The sequence below is a fragment of the Peromyscus leucopus genome, chromosome 9 (genome assembly GCF_004664715.2).
Source record: "Peromyscus leucopus breed LL Stock chromosome 9, UCI_PerLeu_2.1, whole genome shotgun sequence".
Classification (NCBI taxonomy): Eukaryota; Metazoa; Chordata; class Mammalia; order Rodentia; family Cricetidae; genus Peromyscus; species Peromyscus leucopus.
Genome location: NC_051070.1, coordinates 63,449,322 through 63,468,486, shown reverse-complemented (window position 1 = coordinate 63,468,486; position 19,165 = coordinate 63,449,322). Strand labels below are relative to the sequence as shown.

The window sequence follows — 19,165 nt, the reverse complement described above, 5'->3', positions numbered from 1 at the left end:
AGAAAAGATGAATCAAGATTTCTGCAGTTCATTTAGTACTTTATTGTCCTTAACATTCATTTCAAAAACTGTGCCCACTGGCACACCTGACCTGGAGGAGAACAGGACCATGTCTGCTGGAAGATACTGCCCATTGAGGACCTTCACGATGTCTCCCACTGCCACCTAGAGACCAGGGACAGGACAGAAGGCATGAACAGAAAAAAAGCTCACATGTGATAAGGGTGGTTAAATACACGAAGAAGAAAATTAGTACATAACTAAGCCACGCACTACAAGAACAAAGGGCAGATGTTTCCACTGTGCCACAGCTGGCTTCCATACCCACAAGCTCCACGTCTGTGAGTTCAACCAACTATAAATGCAAAATATTTGCAAAGAGAAGTGCAGCTGCCCCAGAGAGGTGGTGCATGCCTAGGATCCCAGCGCTTGTAGTTCTGAGGCCAGCTTGAGCTGCACAGGAAACCTTGTCTCAACAAAACAAAACAAAAGTAAAAGAGAGGCGATAGCATTAACAAACGAAACTAAAAGCTGCCTGTGTGCTGAGCATCACAGACGATTTTCCTGGCATTGTCTCCTAAGCTACACACCATAGTACTGTTGCCATGGCATTGGGCTTTTTGTAATCTAGAAATCTTACATTTGTGGGAGTACGTAGGCATGTTCTATGCAAACAAATGTTTCTCTATTTTATATAAAAGACTTGAACATTTATACACTTTGACATCTGTTATTATCAACCTGGAATTAGTCCCTGCAGACAGTGGGGAATGGCCACATTGCATGTTTTATTCTTAATTTAGCTTTTGTGTGTGTGCGCGTGTGCCTGTCTGTCGCTGTGTCTGTGTGTGCATATATTTGCATCTAGGTATAGGTGCTTGTGGAGAAGAGGGTGTCAGAGTCCCTGGGGCTGGAGTTACAGGTAGTCCTGAACCACAGGATGTAAGTTGTTCTCACTTAACCGCGGAGTCAACACTCCAGTCCCAGTATTAAAATTTTGCAGTGATGTTTCCTGAAAAGGATTTTTAAAAAGAAAGGAAAGGAGGGAGAGAGGGAGGGAGGGAGGGAGGGAGGGAGGGAGGAGGAAGCAGGGAGGAGGAGAAAGAGGAACGGACAAGGATGAAGATCATATTTTCTTCCAATTATCCACCCATCTCAAATGCGCAAACACTTCAATAGTAGCTTATGGTAGGGGTGATAAACATGTGGCTCTGAAGCCGGCCTGGGCTACTGGATGGAGTCCCTCTCCAGCTCCCTGAGCTGCTGTGTAACCATGAGAGTGCCTTGCTTTCTCATCTATGGTACAAGGATAACAGCCCATATCTCATGGGACTGCTGATGGGCTCAACTAAGTGAGGTAGCTAAGTTCTCCTGTTTTGCAAATGGGGAAACTGAGCCTTAAAGCAAAATCACTGACTGAGGTCATACAGCCAGAGTGTTACAGCCATTATTTTTTAAAAATATTTATTATTGTTGTGTGTGCATTCCATGTTGCACATGTGGAGGTCGGAGGACAATCTCAGGCATGAGTCCTCCTCCCTCCATTTGTTTTGAACACAGGACCCTTCTTGCTGTTTGCCTCTGTGCTGCGCAGTCCAAGCGAACTGACCCACAAGCTTCCAGAAGATTCTTCTGTTTCTGCTACCGATCTAGTCATAGGAGCTCTGGGATCACAGGCACATGCCACATCTGGCTTTGACATGGGTTTGAGGGATATTAACTCAGGCTGTCAATATTCCATGGCAAATGCCTTTACCCAGCGGACTATTTATCTATACAGCCATAATTTAAAAGTGGGCACCTTGATGGAACGCTGGTGTATGCACCCATTAGAGGGTAAAACTGCATTCTCTATAAGCCGTGCATTCTCACCGGCTCCAGGACCCCCACTTTGAAAGAGGACACCACCATTGGATGGGCAGCACACAATATTTAGTTTTTAAAAAGTGTGTGTGTGTGTACATTAATACTGTAGATTGTGTATGGAATGCACACACTGTAGAATGTGTATGGATAATTAGAAGAAAATGTGATTAACTGTTCACTTCATGTCCTCACCTTTCACCTCGGATTTTTGGGTTGTTATTGTTTTCTATTTTATTTATGTGTGTGTGTGTGTGTGTGTGTGTGTGTGTGTGTGTGTGTGTGTGACAGACAGACAGACAGACAGATAGACAGACAAAGGCAGAGAGTGCATGAGTGAGTGTGAGCATATACATCACAGCGGATGTGTGGAAGTCAGAGGACAATCCCCAGGAGTTTCTTCCTTGTACCATGTGGAGCCTAGGGATGGAACTCAGGTCGGCAGTAAGCACCTTGGCCTACTGAGCACTGGCCTCCACTGACTTTTCAGACTAAGAAGTGAACCCAGCACCATGGCTTAAGGCGTGAAACAGGTGGATAAGCATAGTCTCCCGAAGGGTTTGGGTGTAACTTAATGACTGTGTGAGTGTGAAGGTCAAAGTCAGGAGAATTCCTTGATGACTCGGAGAAACAGTTCCTAGTGCACAAATAGGTAGAGAGTGCAGGAGAGGTGCTGCGCCTTTCTGTCCCAATTCTACTTAGATTGCAATGAGTTTCAAAAGCTACACTCGTGGTCATGACTGCATCACACAGACCAGCAGGTACCATGGAACGTTCTTTTAGGGGCTGGAGGTGAGCAGTGGTAAAAGCTTTTACCCAGCATGCATAAGGCCCCAGTCCCACCCCTAACCCCACCACCACCACTAAACCCACTCATTTTCTGTTGGGCAGTGAGAGGGTTTGAACCACTCTCCCACTGGTGCAAAAGAATGCTTATCAAAGGCAAGAACAGCAGACATCAAAGCCCAAACCCCTGGGTCACATGAAGTTAGCATCAAATCGAAAGTCAGTATGTAATGTGAAGGCAGAAGGCAGGCACAAATCAAAGCGGTCCCATAACAACACAGAGCAAACACCGGGATGATCATGTGCACTGAAGACGTGTTTAAGTAAAAATATCTTACATAAATAGTTTAGAAAAAGAAGGAGCAATGAATAAAAACCAGAAAGAAAACTCAGTCCTTTTAAAAAGAAGTGGATCCTTTGCCCCTAATTCAAAGCAAGAGGACAAGTGAAACAGTCTTCCCTCATTTCTAGAGGGCACTGGCTTCCCAGGAACCGGGTGCTAAGAGGTTTCAAGAACAATGAGAAGCTGCTAACTCAGAACCTGAAGATGCCTTTCTGTCTGGGTGTCCCTACACGTGATCAACCAGTCCAGGCGTGTGTGGTATTCGCTAAAAGAATTAGTGCAGTGAACAAAACTCTTCTGGGTCCCTGGATTCATGGCAGCCTCAGAAGGCTCCTCCTATCTCTCAATTATAAGCAGCTAAAGGACTCTCTTGAGTTGAACCCACTACTGAGATCTTCCTCCCTGAGATGACCAAAGTCACGCAAAGCCCAGGGGCTGCTGTTACAAACGTCACACCTTCACAGGAGTGCAGCTGTGTGTGTGGTTCTCCAGAACACCTCAGTATCTCTGTCTTGAACAACATCTCTTCATGACCCCTGCCAAGCTCTGCCAAGCTCGCAGGGTGCACTGGGCTGCAGTGAGCCGCCCACATGGCCAGCAGCAGCCTCTCCTGTCAACTTCAAATGGAAACTCCAGACCTCTGTATTCTAGAAATAGGGCACGTGTGTGCTTGACCGGTGCTGGGTACCAAGGATGGCCTGCATGGCTGAGGACAACCGCACAAGAAGACTTCAGCATGCACTCCATGCTTGGCAGTCTCTGGCCTCTGCTAACAGACCCATTTAAGATGGGTCACCATAATGCACTGAAATCAAAACCACAATGTATCCAGCCCGGCCTACAACAAGGTGGTGATACCCCAAGCACCTGTGGGAGCAGGAAGGAACTCCAGGAGGCCATAGGGCCACCAGCTCTTGGGTTCAGAATTCACCACTGCAGGTCCCACTACTACTTCAAGAGGTGCCAAGACAATTGGATGCAAGTCATTTTTCATCTGGCCAATGCTTGTGCCTGTTTCAGGATGAAGCAGCCAGGAGACCCCTGAGAAATGGGGGAGCTGTGAGGATTCTCCACTTCTCACTGCATGGGTACCAGTTCTCCCCTGGGAATTCTGCCTTTTGACCAAGAACCATCACACTGAACTTCCAAAGTATAGGAGGCCAAGGAGGCCACAAGGGTTGCAGTGTTCCACAAAACACGACAAAGGGGAGTTTTCTTGAAAGGGTAGATGGTTGTAAACTGGGTAAAGTCAAATGAAAACCATAGTGAGTGCTGTAGGCACACTGGCAACATTGTTTCCCATTCAAAGGCCACAGGAGGCACTTACTGTAACTTAGATATGTAAGTAAGAAACAGTACTTGAAGTTGCCCTTCTGGAACATTGTTTTCTCTTTCAAAACAAAGACAAAGGAACAACAACAAGAAAAACCCATCAGTTTTGAGTGCTAGAATGATTGGCATCTCTAAAATTAACACTGTGTGTCCACCAACAAAGCCCAGCTCAGGTAGCTGGATAAAAGGGAGGCACAGCAAGGCAGATCTCTGTGAGTTCGAGGCCAACAAAGCGAGATTCAGGACAGGCACCAAAACTACACAGAGAAACCCTGTCTCTGGGAGAAAAAAAAAAAAACCTGCTGGCTTTTCAGATACAAAACACCAAAACAGCATAGGTGATTTCAGCCAACAACAACAACATCTTTCCTCCATGATCTCAGCTCTCACACTGCCAGCCTGCAGGGAGGAAAATCCCTCTTATTACCACTCTGAGGACAAAGGCAGCAACCGGTTCAACACCCTGCCTGGGAACCCTGCTCACACCCAGAGATCTTTCCACCAAACACATCTGAAGAGAGAATCTCAAAAGTTAAAAGATAACAGCTCTAAACATTTGAATTTAGGTGAAGGAAGGCAAGAGACCGGGGAAATGTTTCTCACATGGGGTTTAGAAACTGTTAAGTGCTGTGAGGTTCCAGAACTATCCTTGGCGAATAAAGATGTCCACAACTTGAACATTAGGTCCTTACAGAAGGAGCCAGAAAGGAGGGAGCACATGGCAGTTCTCACGGGAAAGCAGACTACCTGAGAAAACTCATATAAAGTAGACATAGCCTTGGCCTTATAGCAAATTTTATATTGCCATCAACATCAGTAATCTGTGACAAGTCTCCAAGTCAATATTTCCTGGCATTATCTTTAAAACTGATTCTTACCTCTTTCCATATGATAGTATGCCACATACCATTTCTTAACACTGTAAAAGAAAAAACAATGAATTGGTTAGTATTGTAGAGACTCAAAATAAAATGCCAGCTTTCTACAAACCCAAAAAAGGCTCTGTGAAACTTGTATTTATTAATCCTAACAAATCATATCCTTGGCAGAATGGTAGATGACCAACCATGCTGATATAGGCCTCCATACGTGTCTCTCTCCAACACATGAGTTCATGTGTGCACGTAAGCAAACCAAATTTATATTTAGCCCAGGAGTAGAAAAGGCTCGGTGTTACATAATTCCAATAGAAACAAGAACAGCAACAAAAAAACTGAATTGATACAAACACTAAAATAATAAGAAAAGTGAGTAACAACCACAGCTGTGGAGCCGTGACACTTCTAGAGACATCAGCTAATTTCTAAAAATCTTGTCTTCCAGAGTATAAAATCCCATTGATATCTTATAAAGACTAACATTTTATTTTAGCACTCTTCTATTTCCTGAAAGATTTTATAAATAATGTTCTCAGCTTAATCTCAATGTCAATAGCCATGATCAAGCATTACTTAAGCACAGGACTCGTTCCTAAACTAACAATGGAAAGAGAGATTGAGCCTGGTGGCTTACCTATTGTTTTCTTCTTGTTAACTGCATTGTCTGCCTTATGTCGCTTCTGTTACAGGAAAAAAGCAAACATCCAAATGTTCCATATGAATAATTGAAATGGAAAGCAGTAAAACCAGGGGGTAATGGGGGCCAAGAACCCTACAATGCTAATGCTATAGATTTAAGCTGGGTGGTTCACCATCTGTCAGCACTGACTAGATCTCGATGTGACTACCTGAAGCTTAGGTGACTTTTTGGTTCTAATGATTTACAAGCCCTTCAAAGTTTCAGTTTCCTCACAGTTATTTGTGGACAGCCTGAAACAATGACACAGTATTATAAACCCAACAACAAAGAGCAGGTTTCATTCTCAAGTTAATTTACTACGTATTCCTTGAAGTATATAAGTGAGGGGAATCAAGTGTGTGTGTGTGTGTGTGTGTGTGTGTGTGTGTGTGCGCGCGCAAAATGGAGAGATGGAGGGAGATAATGGCAACGTGGTTGTAGCCAATGAGGTGTGAGGGAAGCGTGAGGAGAAAGATTCTTGAAGAATTACTTCAGGCATAAGAAGCACAAAGCTGCTTGCAGAGAGTGATAATTAAATGCTTCATTTGATACCTGAATACAGGCACTCTAAAGCAGGATACAAGGACTAATAGCGATAAACACCAGCCAAGTTCTAACAAAATGATCCAGAACATAGAAGTGCCTCAGAATCACTGCACAGGCATCTAGGATTCTTGAAGTATCTCTTCCTTCCCAGCAATCACCACTACTCCCCTAGCAGCTGGTTAGCTGTAGCCCTATTTCCTGTTCAAGCATTTCACCCAGTCACATATACTTCAAATGTCATGATACGATGTTGTATTATGCAGAGTCAAAAACTTACAAAATCTTCTACAATCTCTTTGATGCCTGCAATTGTTAAAATGATGATCAATGGCACCAGGGTGGTGTATCGTCCTGTTGGCGATACGTCTGGAATTTGCTGTAAGAAAACACAAGACAGAGTGTGGCATGTGAACATCTCCACAGAGAAGAAAAACATGGCGCTCAACCCTACTCTCACTAGTCTGGTCCATTTCTGTTACACAACAAAAGCCCTACTAATTAAAAAAAACTAGCTAAGTAGTTTACATTTGAAAGTTTATCTGACATGGCAATGTGTTTGAAAAACAGGTTAGAAGTACGACCTTCATGGCCAAAATACATGCATGGTATATATGTTTGAAATATCACAATGGAATATAGTGTCTGATATAATGAATATGTGTTAATTAAAAAAAGTGAACACGACAAGTATGACCCATAAGAACCAGTTCCCCTTCCCTTTTTAGTAACTACTTTTTTCAAGGAATTCTCTCCCAAGTCTGTTTTATACAAAGATCATGTCTGTTCACTCTGGTGATTATTTGAGGAGGCAACTATCTGCAAATAGTCCAACATTTTTTCCAATAAAGATACTTGCTAGTAAAATCTCATTTTGCACATAACTGAGTTTGCAAATTTCAAGTACTTTAAGAACCCATTACCTGCAGTAAGGCAATAAATAGGAAGAAGGCATTAGCAGCTCTCCTAATCTGCTCATACAAGAATCGAGGTAGAAATGTCAACACGCTGTACTTGGCCGTACTGAAAATACAAAGAAAAGTACTACTATTAGCTAAAGAGGTAACCCCTAAATAACAACAAAGTGACCCCCCAACAGTATGTCCTATGTAGAGGGACGCAGCTGATCAGAGAAGCTTCCAATGTGATTTCAGTTCAAACTTTGAACACTCAACTTTCCCATGTGGTGACCAGGCCACTTGCCCCATCTGGGAGCCACATGCTAAGAGCAACACTTGTGAATATCAGCTCAATGAACCCCTGTGCACATGATACGCTGTGTGTTTCACCCACACCTGAATAGTTTCCATTCCTCACCCCCACCATGCACCCTTTACTTGACAAACTTTGCTCAGACTTTGGCTTCACCTGGCTACTTTCTCCCTCCACCCTGCAGCCTCTTAATGAGTGACCTGTCTACCATCTCATCCCTGTTACATCGTTAGCTTCCATTACATTTGGTCAAATTCTAAAGGACTCTTCTGCCTTTAAACCCACAGAGGTTATTCTCATATGATGTTGTCTCTGCTTTAACTCATACATCAGTCCTCTGCATTCATAGATTAAAAATAAATATTTGAAAGGAAATTGTATCTGTACTGAACACATACAGACTTTTTCATTATGATTCCCCTTTTCAGCACACTATAACGATAATTTCCATAGCATTTATTGCACTAAGGAATGTAAGTCATCTAAATACAATCCAAAAGTATGGGAGGAGGTTGTGTAGGTTCTGTGTACAAGCGATTCCAAACATATGCCAGCACCCTTCTCCTTGTGAGTGTGAATATTTGGCTAGCAGTAGGACCTGGGAACTGGGGTGAAATGACCCCAGTGAAAGTGTTTACGGCTGGTCACCCAGTCTCTCCCTACATATTGTGTGTCTTGGGACCCATGGTGTGGCTGAGGTCCAAGGCGTGGACTTGAGCTCTGGCAGCTGGTTGTGAAGGTGCACACATTGGGCCCTGGTCATTTTCCTCCCAGGACAAATGCTTTCAACCTTTCTCAGGAGAGGACAAGGTTGGGGGAAGGAGTGTCCTAGTGGGATTTAACAAGTAGGGGAGACAATCTCTCAGAAAATCGAGCCCAGCAAAAACGTGGGTCTGTAGCTTATTCATCATCCCAAACCACCAAGCTGCCCAGGAGTCAGAGCTACAGAACACAGGAAAAAGGCATCTTCAGAGCTGCTGGCTGTGCTGGCTCACCAGCACAAGAAAGTCTGGAACTGATCATTCTGAATTTCTCCAGCAGCTCAAAGTGTGTTTTCCCCTGAAGAAGCCTCCAGAAACCTGCCAGCTGGACCAGCTTAGCACACATCTTCCAATTGTGAACAGTAAATCCACAAGAACCTTGAAGGCAGCCATACCACCTCTTCTCTTGCGTACATGCAAAACACACATCTGCTCAACAGTAAGGAGGTCATTTAACAGCCACTGAAAGAGTAAAAGGCCATGCTGAAGTCCCCACAAGATGCTGGCTTGATGTATAGACCAGTGCTTCAGACCCATGTTCTGGGAGTCCCACATTCTCCCAGCTCCCTAGAAGACACACCATCCCTTCTCTTGAGGACACTCACTTCACAGACTGGAGGTGAAACCCAGTGGTAGGTGCTCTCCTAATATGTTTTGTCAAGGCCCTGGCTTTGATCCCTAGTACAACAAAATCAAGCTGCTACCCCTAAACCCTGCCAGGCTTGAAGATGTACACCCCTAATCCTAGCACTAGGGAGGCCAAGGATCATGAGTTCAAGGCCAAGTTAAGCTATCAGTAAAGTCACCATGTCAAAAACACTGAAGGGGAAAGAAGATAGAAAAGGGGAAAGGAGAAGGGGAGGGGAGGGCAAGGGGAAGAGGAGGAGGAAAGTCACTAAGGAGTTCTAGACTACCAGGATTTGAAGAAGAAAGAAGGAGGAGGAGGAGGAGGAGGAGGAGGAGGAGGAGGAGGAGGAGGAGGAGGAGGAGGAGGAGGAGGAGGAGAAGGAGAAGAAGAAGAAGAAGAAGAAGAAGAAGAAGAAGAAGAAGAAGAAGAAGAAGAAGAAGAAGAAGAAGAAGAAGAAGAAAAGATTAATGTCCTAAGAACTTACCCATGTCTTTATATAACAGTTAATTTATTTGTTTATTCATTTTATGGTGATGAAGATTATTGTCAAATTCTATTGAAGTGCTTAGTTCTAACTGAAATACTCCAGTCAGTCTCCCATATGCATACAGGATTGTGCATAAAACCAAAGTATGCGGTCTGAATTCTCGTACCTGTGCATAGGCTCATAGACAAAAGCTGCCCCCAGCCTTAAACAGAGAAGCCTCTCTGACAACAAGCAGTGATGAATGCACACTTGTGGCTGTTCAAGATGCTAAGAATAAGTGACAGCTGTGAGCTCACTCCTAAAGAAGACACCACCCCCTCTACAGCTCACAGAACACTGCAGGACGTGTGTAAGAGCTGGAAGGTAAGAGGTGAAGAGCTGTGGAAGGCTATTCTCTAGACTAGTGGTTCTCAACTTGTGGGTCATGACCCCTTGGGGGGTTGTGTATCAGATATTTACATAAAGATACATAACAGTAGCAAAATTACAGTTATGAAGTAGCAACAAAATAATTTTATGGTTGGGGGGGTCCCTGCAACATGAGGAATTATATATATTAAATGGTCTCAACATTAGGAAGGTTGGGAACCACTGCTCTAGACTCACACTACCATAGTAATCATGAACTCACAACAACTGTGCTCTCTTACACTGAGCTCACATAAGACTAGCCCTAACAACGATCAGTCACAGAAGCAGAAGGGGCTCACAGGGCCCTAATGTTTACCACTGAAGGGTTGGCTATTGACCGATTCTGGAAGAGAATTGCTGCCTTTAGTTGTGTCCAATTGCCCAGGTTAACCTCAGCAGGTCCCGAAACAAAACAAGTAGACCTGAGTACAGAAAGTAATTTGTGGAGAGGGGTGGTAGGGAGATGAGAGAGTTACTGGAAATGACCAAGAAACAAGATAACTGAGCTGAAAGCCAGAAAGTGCTTTACTGTGTGCATACAATAGGGTGGACAAAATCAGTTCCAACACTGAGCCCCAAGTTCAGTTAAACAGCTTTTTTACATCCTCTTTTGTCTTACTAGCAATCTAGAGTGGCATATATTTTCATTGGATAGCTAAGTTTACTTCAAAGAATTTATTGAAGTACCCTATATAAGCAGAAACTTTTCTCCAAACAGCAGAATTTACCATAAGCCATTTATAGGGCAGAGTGGAGGGAGGAGGAATTTAGTTACACGCAAGTCAGAGTGAGATACTGTAAAGGTGCTAGCTTGTTGCAAACGTTTATAATTGTAGTATAACAAATGCTTCCTAAAGACACAAAGCTATTAAAAAAGAGAACACATTGGCAAAGGGGAAAATCAATTAGACATTAGGTTTCTTGCTAGGAACACAGACAGCTAGGGAAACACTTCACATTTTTATACCCAGCCAAACTGCAAGGTGTTCTGCACATTGGCTTTTTAGGAAGCTCCTTACTGTACCGGGAGCATCAACAGAACTGGATAGTAATTATTTTCTTACTGGATTGTTGCACACTCCCTATTCATTGAAGAATCCTAGTGAATGCCATAAATATGCAGCTATTTTTTTTTAAAGAAAGGAAATATATATTGCAACCAAAACCTGGGGATATAACTCTGGAAAGTTCTGGGGTGTCCACTTTACAACATAGCTACAGAGAGACTAATCTGTCTAGTGAAGAGCTTGCTAGTGTAGACATAGAGACCATTTGACAGGATTATTTCCAAAATATAGAGAAGAGTCAGTGTGAAGCCTAGCACTAGGGGGCTCACCTAGCATGCAAGGACCAGGTTCAATGCCTAGCACTGCAAAAATAAAACAAAATACAAATATAGAGAAGTTGGGTGGTAAAAGTATATAGAGATATTAATATGCAAAATTGTTTAAGCTGAAAGGAGGGGAAAACAAGTTATACTAAAAAAAAAAAAAAGAAGTAATCATGGTCCACCACTTCACCATTTAGCCCTAAGGTCAGTAAATTAAATCTTCATTTATTAAAGAATTCCATGAAGATAATTTCCAAACTTAATTTTAAATCACAGTGAAGGACTGTGTAGCTCAGAAGCAGAATATTTTCTTAGCATATGTAAGGCTTTGGGTCCCATTCCCAGCAAAATGATCGTAATACACATACATTCAAATATATGCACACACATGCAGGAAAACTAAATTTCTAAAAAAACAAACAAAAACCCCAAATTCTAATTTTGAAATGTGGTAGAAACCAACAGAAGAAATTAAGACAGAGTCCAAAGTGGTTGTTTCCACAAGAGTAGTACATCAGACTGAAGATTATTTGTTGATTTTCATGATAATCTGTTCAACTGTTTGAACTTTTAACCACCTGTGTATGTTGTTTCCATACCAATTTTAAATCATATTTGAAATTAAGGAGTATCCAGCTAGAACTAGGAAGGAACAGTTGTTCTCTGGAGTAGTTTTAGAATGACCATACATCAGGAGCTGTTTATTAGAAGATGATGTTGGGCTAAAGACCCAACTTGTTCTTTTACTACCCCCACCACAGAATGTCCTGGTAACCCATCCCATCTGATACTGCACCCAACAACCACTTCCTCTGGCCAGCGGCCATGGGGGAGCCCGAGGCTCATGGGTGGAAGGAGGGGAATTCTGGCCTGTCCCACAAGGGCCTGACAAGCATTAGCTCTCTGGTACACATCTGGGTCATCCTTCTTATAAGGCCAGACTTCAGCACCAGGCTTCCTTCCCCCCTACTCCCCCTACAGGGAAATGCAGAGCATAGCTCTTCTCCTTTAAGTGGAAGTCACTTTACCCTGAAGAGTGCTAGTCCTTACTGAGTTTTCTGACTCCTTTCATCCTCTGCCAAATTCCCATAACAGTTTTCTTCCTTCTTTTCATCAAACCACATCCCTCTTTTCTTAGCCAACAGCCCAGGGTCATCTACTCCAGGAAGTTTTTCCCCATTCAAATCCAGGCAAAGTGTACACTGTGTATCAACTTACCCATTTCAACATAGTGTAAATGAGACAGAGAGAGAGCCAGGTAGACAGTCTGCAGAAGTAGTTTCTTTTTTTATATGGGGATCTCTGAGATGGCCACATCAAACATCCTCATTAGTCCCTCTCTGTGCCTTGCAGGCTAAGTGGACTCTGCAGGCAGATCAACAGCACAGTGCCCTCTGCTGGCCAGCACCACAGCGGCACTTTGTTCAACCCAACACTTCAGTGTGTCTCAGCCATTTCACAAATCCTCCCAAGACCTGATGCTTAAGACACTGTCTTCAGTGTTTCTCAACCTGTCAGTTGTGACTCCTTTAGGGCCAGATGACCCTTTCATAGGGGTTACAGATCAGATATCCTGAATATCACATATTTACAATTCATAATAGTAGCAATATTATAAGTATGAAGTGGCAACGAAATAATTTTATGTTGGGGGGCCACCACAACATGAGGAGCTGTATTAAAGGGCTGCAACATTAGGAAGGTTGAGGACCACTGCCCTACTTAAATGGCTCCATGTACTTTGTTCTTATACATCCACTGATGGATAGATACTTCGTGTAAAAACAACATACTAGCCATTCCTATGAAATTCTATTTATCTTTTCATTTAACTTACTATAAAGTACAAACCCAGAACTATATTCAGATTTTGTGGATCCTGGATGAAATTGTACATACAAAAGTGGGTGTGACAGTGAAATGCTTACAACACAATGCAAATACTCATGAGAGATTTCCTCACAATATTATAAAGATCCCTGAAAGTCGTTCTTTTTAATGGTTACCTAATAGTCTATAATTTACTCAGTGATTATATTGTGAACATTGCTTTATTTATACATCACAATAAATACCTGCACTCATATTCGTAAGTATTTTGGTGAGCATAATTCCATAAAACAAATGGCCTGAAGTGGGATTTGCAACTCTAAGGGGAATGTGGCTTCTTAAAGGGAGCAATTCACATTTCCTGTGTCCTAACCAATATATTTCTGTTCCCAGAGGATCACAGATACTTGGTTATAATACGGGGCAGAGAACTTCCCAAACACATTTTTAAACTTCACACTTTACACAAGAGGAACCCAACTGCTATTTTGTGTCTCTGTCTTCTGATGCTGGGGACTCAGGACCTGAGCATGGCAGGCAAAGGGTCTTGTCCCCGAGCAACAACCCCAGATGTATCGTTTGTAACAGTAGTGAAGAGGAGCATTCTTATAGGATACCCTACAAACCATAGGTGTTTTTACAGCACTGGGTCTCATGTCAATAATGTATCACTGTTACATAATTGTTTCTTGATCATTATTAAAGTCAAACATGTCTTCATACATCTGGGGCCATTTGGCTTTACTCCAGTATCATTTCCTCATATATTTACTCATTTCACCCTCTCTCGGTGTGTGTTTGTCTGTGTGTCTGTGTGTCTGTGTATCTGTCTGTTTGTATGTACGCATCTGTGTATGGAGGCCAGAGAAAGACTTCAGGTGTCAGCTATGGGGAGACAGACTGACCCCAGACTTTCTCCGAGGTCCTGATGAATAAACAAAGTGAACTTCAGTTCTATCTCCTTATCTAGGATAAGACTTGGCCATGCCTGTCTGGGGCTGGAGCCAGTGCCTCAAAGGAGCCAAGGTTGTGGTTTCTGTGGAACCAACTCTTCCCTTGGGCTGTGGCTATCAGTCCTAAGGTAGCTGAGTCTGAGATAGCCCATCTTCTCTTGGCCAGCATTGTCTGATTTAAATGTCTGCTGACTGTGGCCATCTCCCCCACTGGAAACAGTATCTATGATGCTATACTTCTTAATAAACCTGATTGGCATGAGTCTTCAGCTTACCCAAGACCTCCTTATCCAAGGTTTCAGCTATTGCTTTTTGTCTTCTTTATTCCTGATTCCCAGTTCTCCCCTCGATGTTTGGAACTCTTATTCCTGCAGGTTCCCGGCTGCCACCTCTATCACTTTCCACCTTACTTACCTGAGACTCAACCAAGCAATCTCCGTGCTCTCTTCCTCCCCTCATTCCCTGCTCTCACTCCTTCTCTGTGCCTAGAGCTAGGCTAAAAGCCAGGACCCTCACAATCTTCTGATCCCTTGCCTTCACAACACTGGGGTAGTGTGTGTGTGTGTGTGTGTGTGTGTGTGTGTGTGGTGTGTGTGTGTGTGTGTGTGTCCATGCCCATCTTTTTATATGCATCCTGGATATCCTAACTCAGGTATCCTGCAAGCAAGCACTCTTACCCACTGAGCCTTTTTTTTTTTTGAGGTTGTTGTTAATTTTCTATTTTGAGATAGTCACACTGTGTAGCCTAGGTTAGACCTGAACTTCAGGTCCTCCTGACTACACTTTCTAAATGCTAGGATTATAGAAGAGTACCCATATACTAATATTCAGCTCTTAATTTCTTGTTTTGTTCTTATTTTAATCCTTAAGTATCCATTAGTAAGAATTCTTGCCAGGAGCTGGTAGATTCTTGCTTTTAATATTTAGGTATGTGTGTTTCATTTGAAATAGCCATAGAAGTTGGGAAATTAGTAAGGGGCTATGGGGCAGGGTTTCAAAGGAGAAAAGAAATAATACAGTAGAAAATGGTAAATGGTAATAATGAAACAGGAAGAGTTAATGGGGTGGGGAATGGAAGAACTGAAAAAGCCATGTGAAAAACAACTACCAAAGAAGCTTCCTAAAATACAAACATACATGTACATATACAAAAAAAAAAGGTTTAGATGACATTACCCTATTATAGGGGACAACACCCTATCTAGACACCACAGGATAACCAATAAAACCTCCAGTACCAGGAAAGAGTAACCTCTCTTTTGAGCTGTTGGCCAATAGGATCCCATAGACCCACACACAGACAAGCTCTTGTTGATGCTCTTGGTTATTCTCCAGAACTTGATAGTAAGACCCTATACTTGAAGACCGAAGACACCTTATACTTGAGTCAAAGAACACAGAAGAAGAAAACTGGTACTGAGCTTCAGCCCTGCTGGCTAGTTTTCCTATTGCTGAGAAAAGTAATCATCAATCTTATCTAGCTGCAAACCCTGTAAGCCATAACAACAACCAGCCTGACAAGATAGGCCCTCTGATGCAATAGTGGTACAACTGTCATGGAAGTAATCAACCACTTTATGATTGGATTTAACTCCTTTAGGGGAGCCCATACCTCCACAATTATGGGGCCTCTAACCTGTGGCCAGATGGGTGATAGGCCCTCAGGGGACAATCTACTACTATTACACTACTAAAGGGACATTGAGTGAAACTGACACCCAATGACTGATCATTGTACCCATGGGTTAATGAACCTCTAAAACCTTATCAGAGAACTTATTCAGCAGATATAAATTAATACAGAGACTCACAATTGGTCATGGTACAGAAAATAAGGGACTGTAGAGTATTCATTCCTAAATGGGATATCTATAGCACACTCCCTTCTATCCAAAGCTCGGGAATCATTGCAGTAGAGGAGGCAGAAGGATTGTAAGAGACAGAGGTGGTGGATGACAACAAGAAAATGGTGTTTTCCAAACATACCAGGGTGGCAGCACATGGGAACTCACAGAAGCTAGGAGAGCATGCCCAAGACTTTTGAAAGATCAAGCCAGAAAAAAATCCCAGCATAGAAAGGGGGTATGATCATGAAGCCCTACCCCAGCTAAGAAGTTACTGACAATTGACTGCTACCAATAAAGGGGAAGTTGGTTTTCTATAAGTGTGTAATCCCTGGTAGGTCTAACATGCTCCAGTGAAGGGCCACACATGCCAGAGTACATGGGAAACACTAACTGGACTGGATAAGTTTTTTAAAACTGACATAAATTTGGGAGGGTAGGAATGGATCTGGTGGATCTGGAAAGAGATGAGGAGGTACACAGGCAATCAAAGTACAATGTGTGAAATCCTCAAAAAATTATTGAAATATGCATTTAAAATGCTTTATTCCGTGTGTGTGTGTGTGTGTGTGTATGTGTGTGTGTGTGTGTGTGTGTGAGTGCGCGCGCGCGCGCGCGCGTTCTTCAATATTGTTTCTTTGGTAATTTTTATGTCAGTTTTTAATCACAAACCAAAATTTTGGGTTGGACATCATGACTAGAAGAGAGTGTTTCCATCCTAAGCTTCTCTGGAGATTACCTTAAAGTCATACACCACATGCTCTGTGATAAAGCAAATTCTCAAAAGATTTGGCTTCAAAAACTGTTAAGTCATCATTTTGGCAGTGTGCACCTAGAGTTTTTCTACAACTCTCTACATGAAGATTAATGATTCTAATTACTGCTAATGCAAAACTCATTAATCTAAGACAAACCCATAGTGTTTATCCAATAGTTTGTTCAATTTCTCAACAGTCCGTATTTTCCAATTTAAAAAAAAAAAACACAGATAACATGGCTCAATTGTGAAAATCTCTGTTAACTGAAAGCCAATGACAATAGCTACTCCAAAATTTTTCTGAAAGGTGAACAACAAAGACACATAAATTAGACAAATGCACACAAACTCTGGTTAGAAAAAAAAGACATTATTCATCAGAAATTGAATTATCTCCCTCTACAAGAAACCCCTGTAACTCCACTAATACAGAGGGTCATCCCCCCCCCCCACTGCAGTCAGGAGACCTGGTGCTGGCACTAACAACAACGTCCCAGACTTCTCTACCATGTCACCACAGCCTGGGCTGGTACTCTATTCTTCCTCCTCCAGATTCCTGGCTGTGTTCCTCACAGGAGGATGGAAAGTGGAGGATTCCACATCTCTCTCTGGGGATGGGGATGTCCCCAAGCTTCCTCAGCTCTTGTGCTGTGGGCCCTGGTCAAATCCCGGTTCTGCACTAGGCGTGCTTGGAACACGATTGCTCAGGAGTCCCTGTTGGAATGCCTTCCCAAGGCAACATGTCTCCTGGATGTGGCCTCTTTGCTTTATTTACAGGATATTCCCCAGTCCATCCCCAGAGGGAGTCAGGGTTAAGTGCCAAGTTGAACCTCTGTATGCACTGCACAGGCAGAAAAAGAAACAAAACAAAAACATCTGTCATCTCCCCTCAGTGAATCTCACTGAACTAGAAATAATTAAAACATTTAGGAAAAGGAACGGAAACAGGGCTGGATGGAGAGATGGCACAGAAGTTTAGAGTGCTTGCTGCTCTTTCAGAGACCCCCGAGTTCAGTTCCCAGTACCCACATCAGTCAGCTCCCAACCACCTGTAACTCCAGGGGATCCCTGCCTTCTTCTGGCCTCCATGCATATCCCACACACACACAAGCATACACACACACACACACACACACACACACACACACACACACGTATGCACATGCACATACTCACTCATAAGTGCACACACTACCCTGTCCATCCTCTCTGAGTATCACCATCATTCATCAAAGTTATTTGACTGTGGGTGCTGCTGTCGGCTTGAAAGGCTAACATTGTCCTCTGTGTATTACCCTACAGGAGGGTGAGAAAGGCATTCTTCAACTTCTGTCTGTCCAACCCAGGCTATGAATCACTTTCGTTGAAATCTAGTCCCCCTTTGGGTATCAGAAACATCATCAGATGTTCATTGAAAGTATCTGGGCTTCAACATTTGACAGTAAAACCATTTTTAATGATATCATATTGCAATAAGGCTGGAAGCCTGAAGACTTCTGGAGACAGACAGTTGGTTATTTTTCACGTATTTCATTCATTCCTTCCAAGGCTACTTTGACTAGTTAGAAGTTCCTATTGCCACCACCTTCTGATTCATTTTCAACTGTTTTCCAACAGAATACATGTCATATTTAAAACCACTCTAGGACAGAAGTAACAGATAGTCCAGTATTTGAGAACATGTTGTATGCTGGATTCTTGACCCAGGACCTTGACTTCAGGGCAAACAATAAGGGTGCCCTGGAGAAAAGAATCCATAATCCTTGCCCGTGTTTGAGTTGGGAGTCACACCATTCCTGTGTGAAAGGGAGGGCTGAGGGTGATGCCAAGAATGAGGATTTACTTCCCACTAGTTTAGTGATTAGTATGTACCAGGTAACAGACCTTGGAAACACATTGATTAGGCAGATGCCAACTTACAAGGCTAAAAATGTCCTTAAAGAAGAGATCTAGCTTGCTGGGGACCACGGAGCAAGTCACTGTGGAGCTAAGCTGCCATGGCACAGTGCTGGCTTTGGCTCTCCTCTTTTATGCAGAGCACTGGACACAGGTGGAGAGGCAGGAGCTAAGTCTGAGGTGGGCACTGATGTCTGTTCAACATTCCGATTCATCCAGCTTGAGTCTGTGTTGGAATACGCTGGCTTTTGCAGAGACTCCTTTAAATAATGACGGTTCAGTTGGGTGGGGGTTATTAAGTGTAGCCACAGCTGGCTTGTATGAGTTCACGGGGACTACTGGGGTACAGCCCCTCGATAGTCCTCTCCCAGGGTCTGTGGAAGAATCTGCAACCAGCTGATAATCTAATCTTAGACAATATGAAATGAATCTACGTACATGAAATTCTTTAGTCCATTCACTTTATTCTTCTGAGTCAGTTCTCTCTACACAGCTTCTTTTCTGCTCTCATGCCTAGATCCTTTCTTGCCTGATTTCTCTCTATACTTACCTGCTGTATCCTCCAAGTGCTATCTTAATTCCTTCATCTAGTTCTGCCCCATCTAGGTTCTCATCCATTTAGTTCTTTTCCA

The 19,165-nt window shown here is 43.0% G+C and overlaps 1 protein-coding gene across 7 annotated transcripts in view; it reads right to left on the bottom strand.

Moving 5' to 3' along the window:
* The window catches only part of Atp8a2 (ATPase phospholipid transporting 8A2), a 587,084-nt gene that overhangs the window by 413,913 nt on the left and 154,006 nt on the right, over window positions 1–19,165 (bottom strand). For all 7 annotated transcript variants that reach the window (XM_037208489.1, XM_037208491.1, XM_037208490.1 and 4 more), the window contains 5 exons: window positions 7,348–7,447; window positions 6,705–6,803; window positions 5,837–5,882; window positions 5,203–5,243; window positions 92–165 (listed from right to left, as the gene is read on the bottom strand). In XM_037208489.1, the coding sequence (XP_037064384.1) occupies window positions 92–165; window positions 5,203–5,243; window positions 5,837–5,882; window positions 6,705–6,803; window positions 7,348–7,447 (360 nt within the window). The remainder of the gene's footprint in view (window positions 1–91; window positions 166–5,202; window positions 5,244–5,836; window positions 5,883–6,704; window positions 6,804–7,347; window positions 7,448–19,165) is intronic.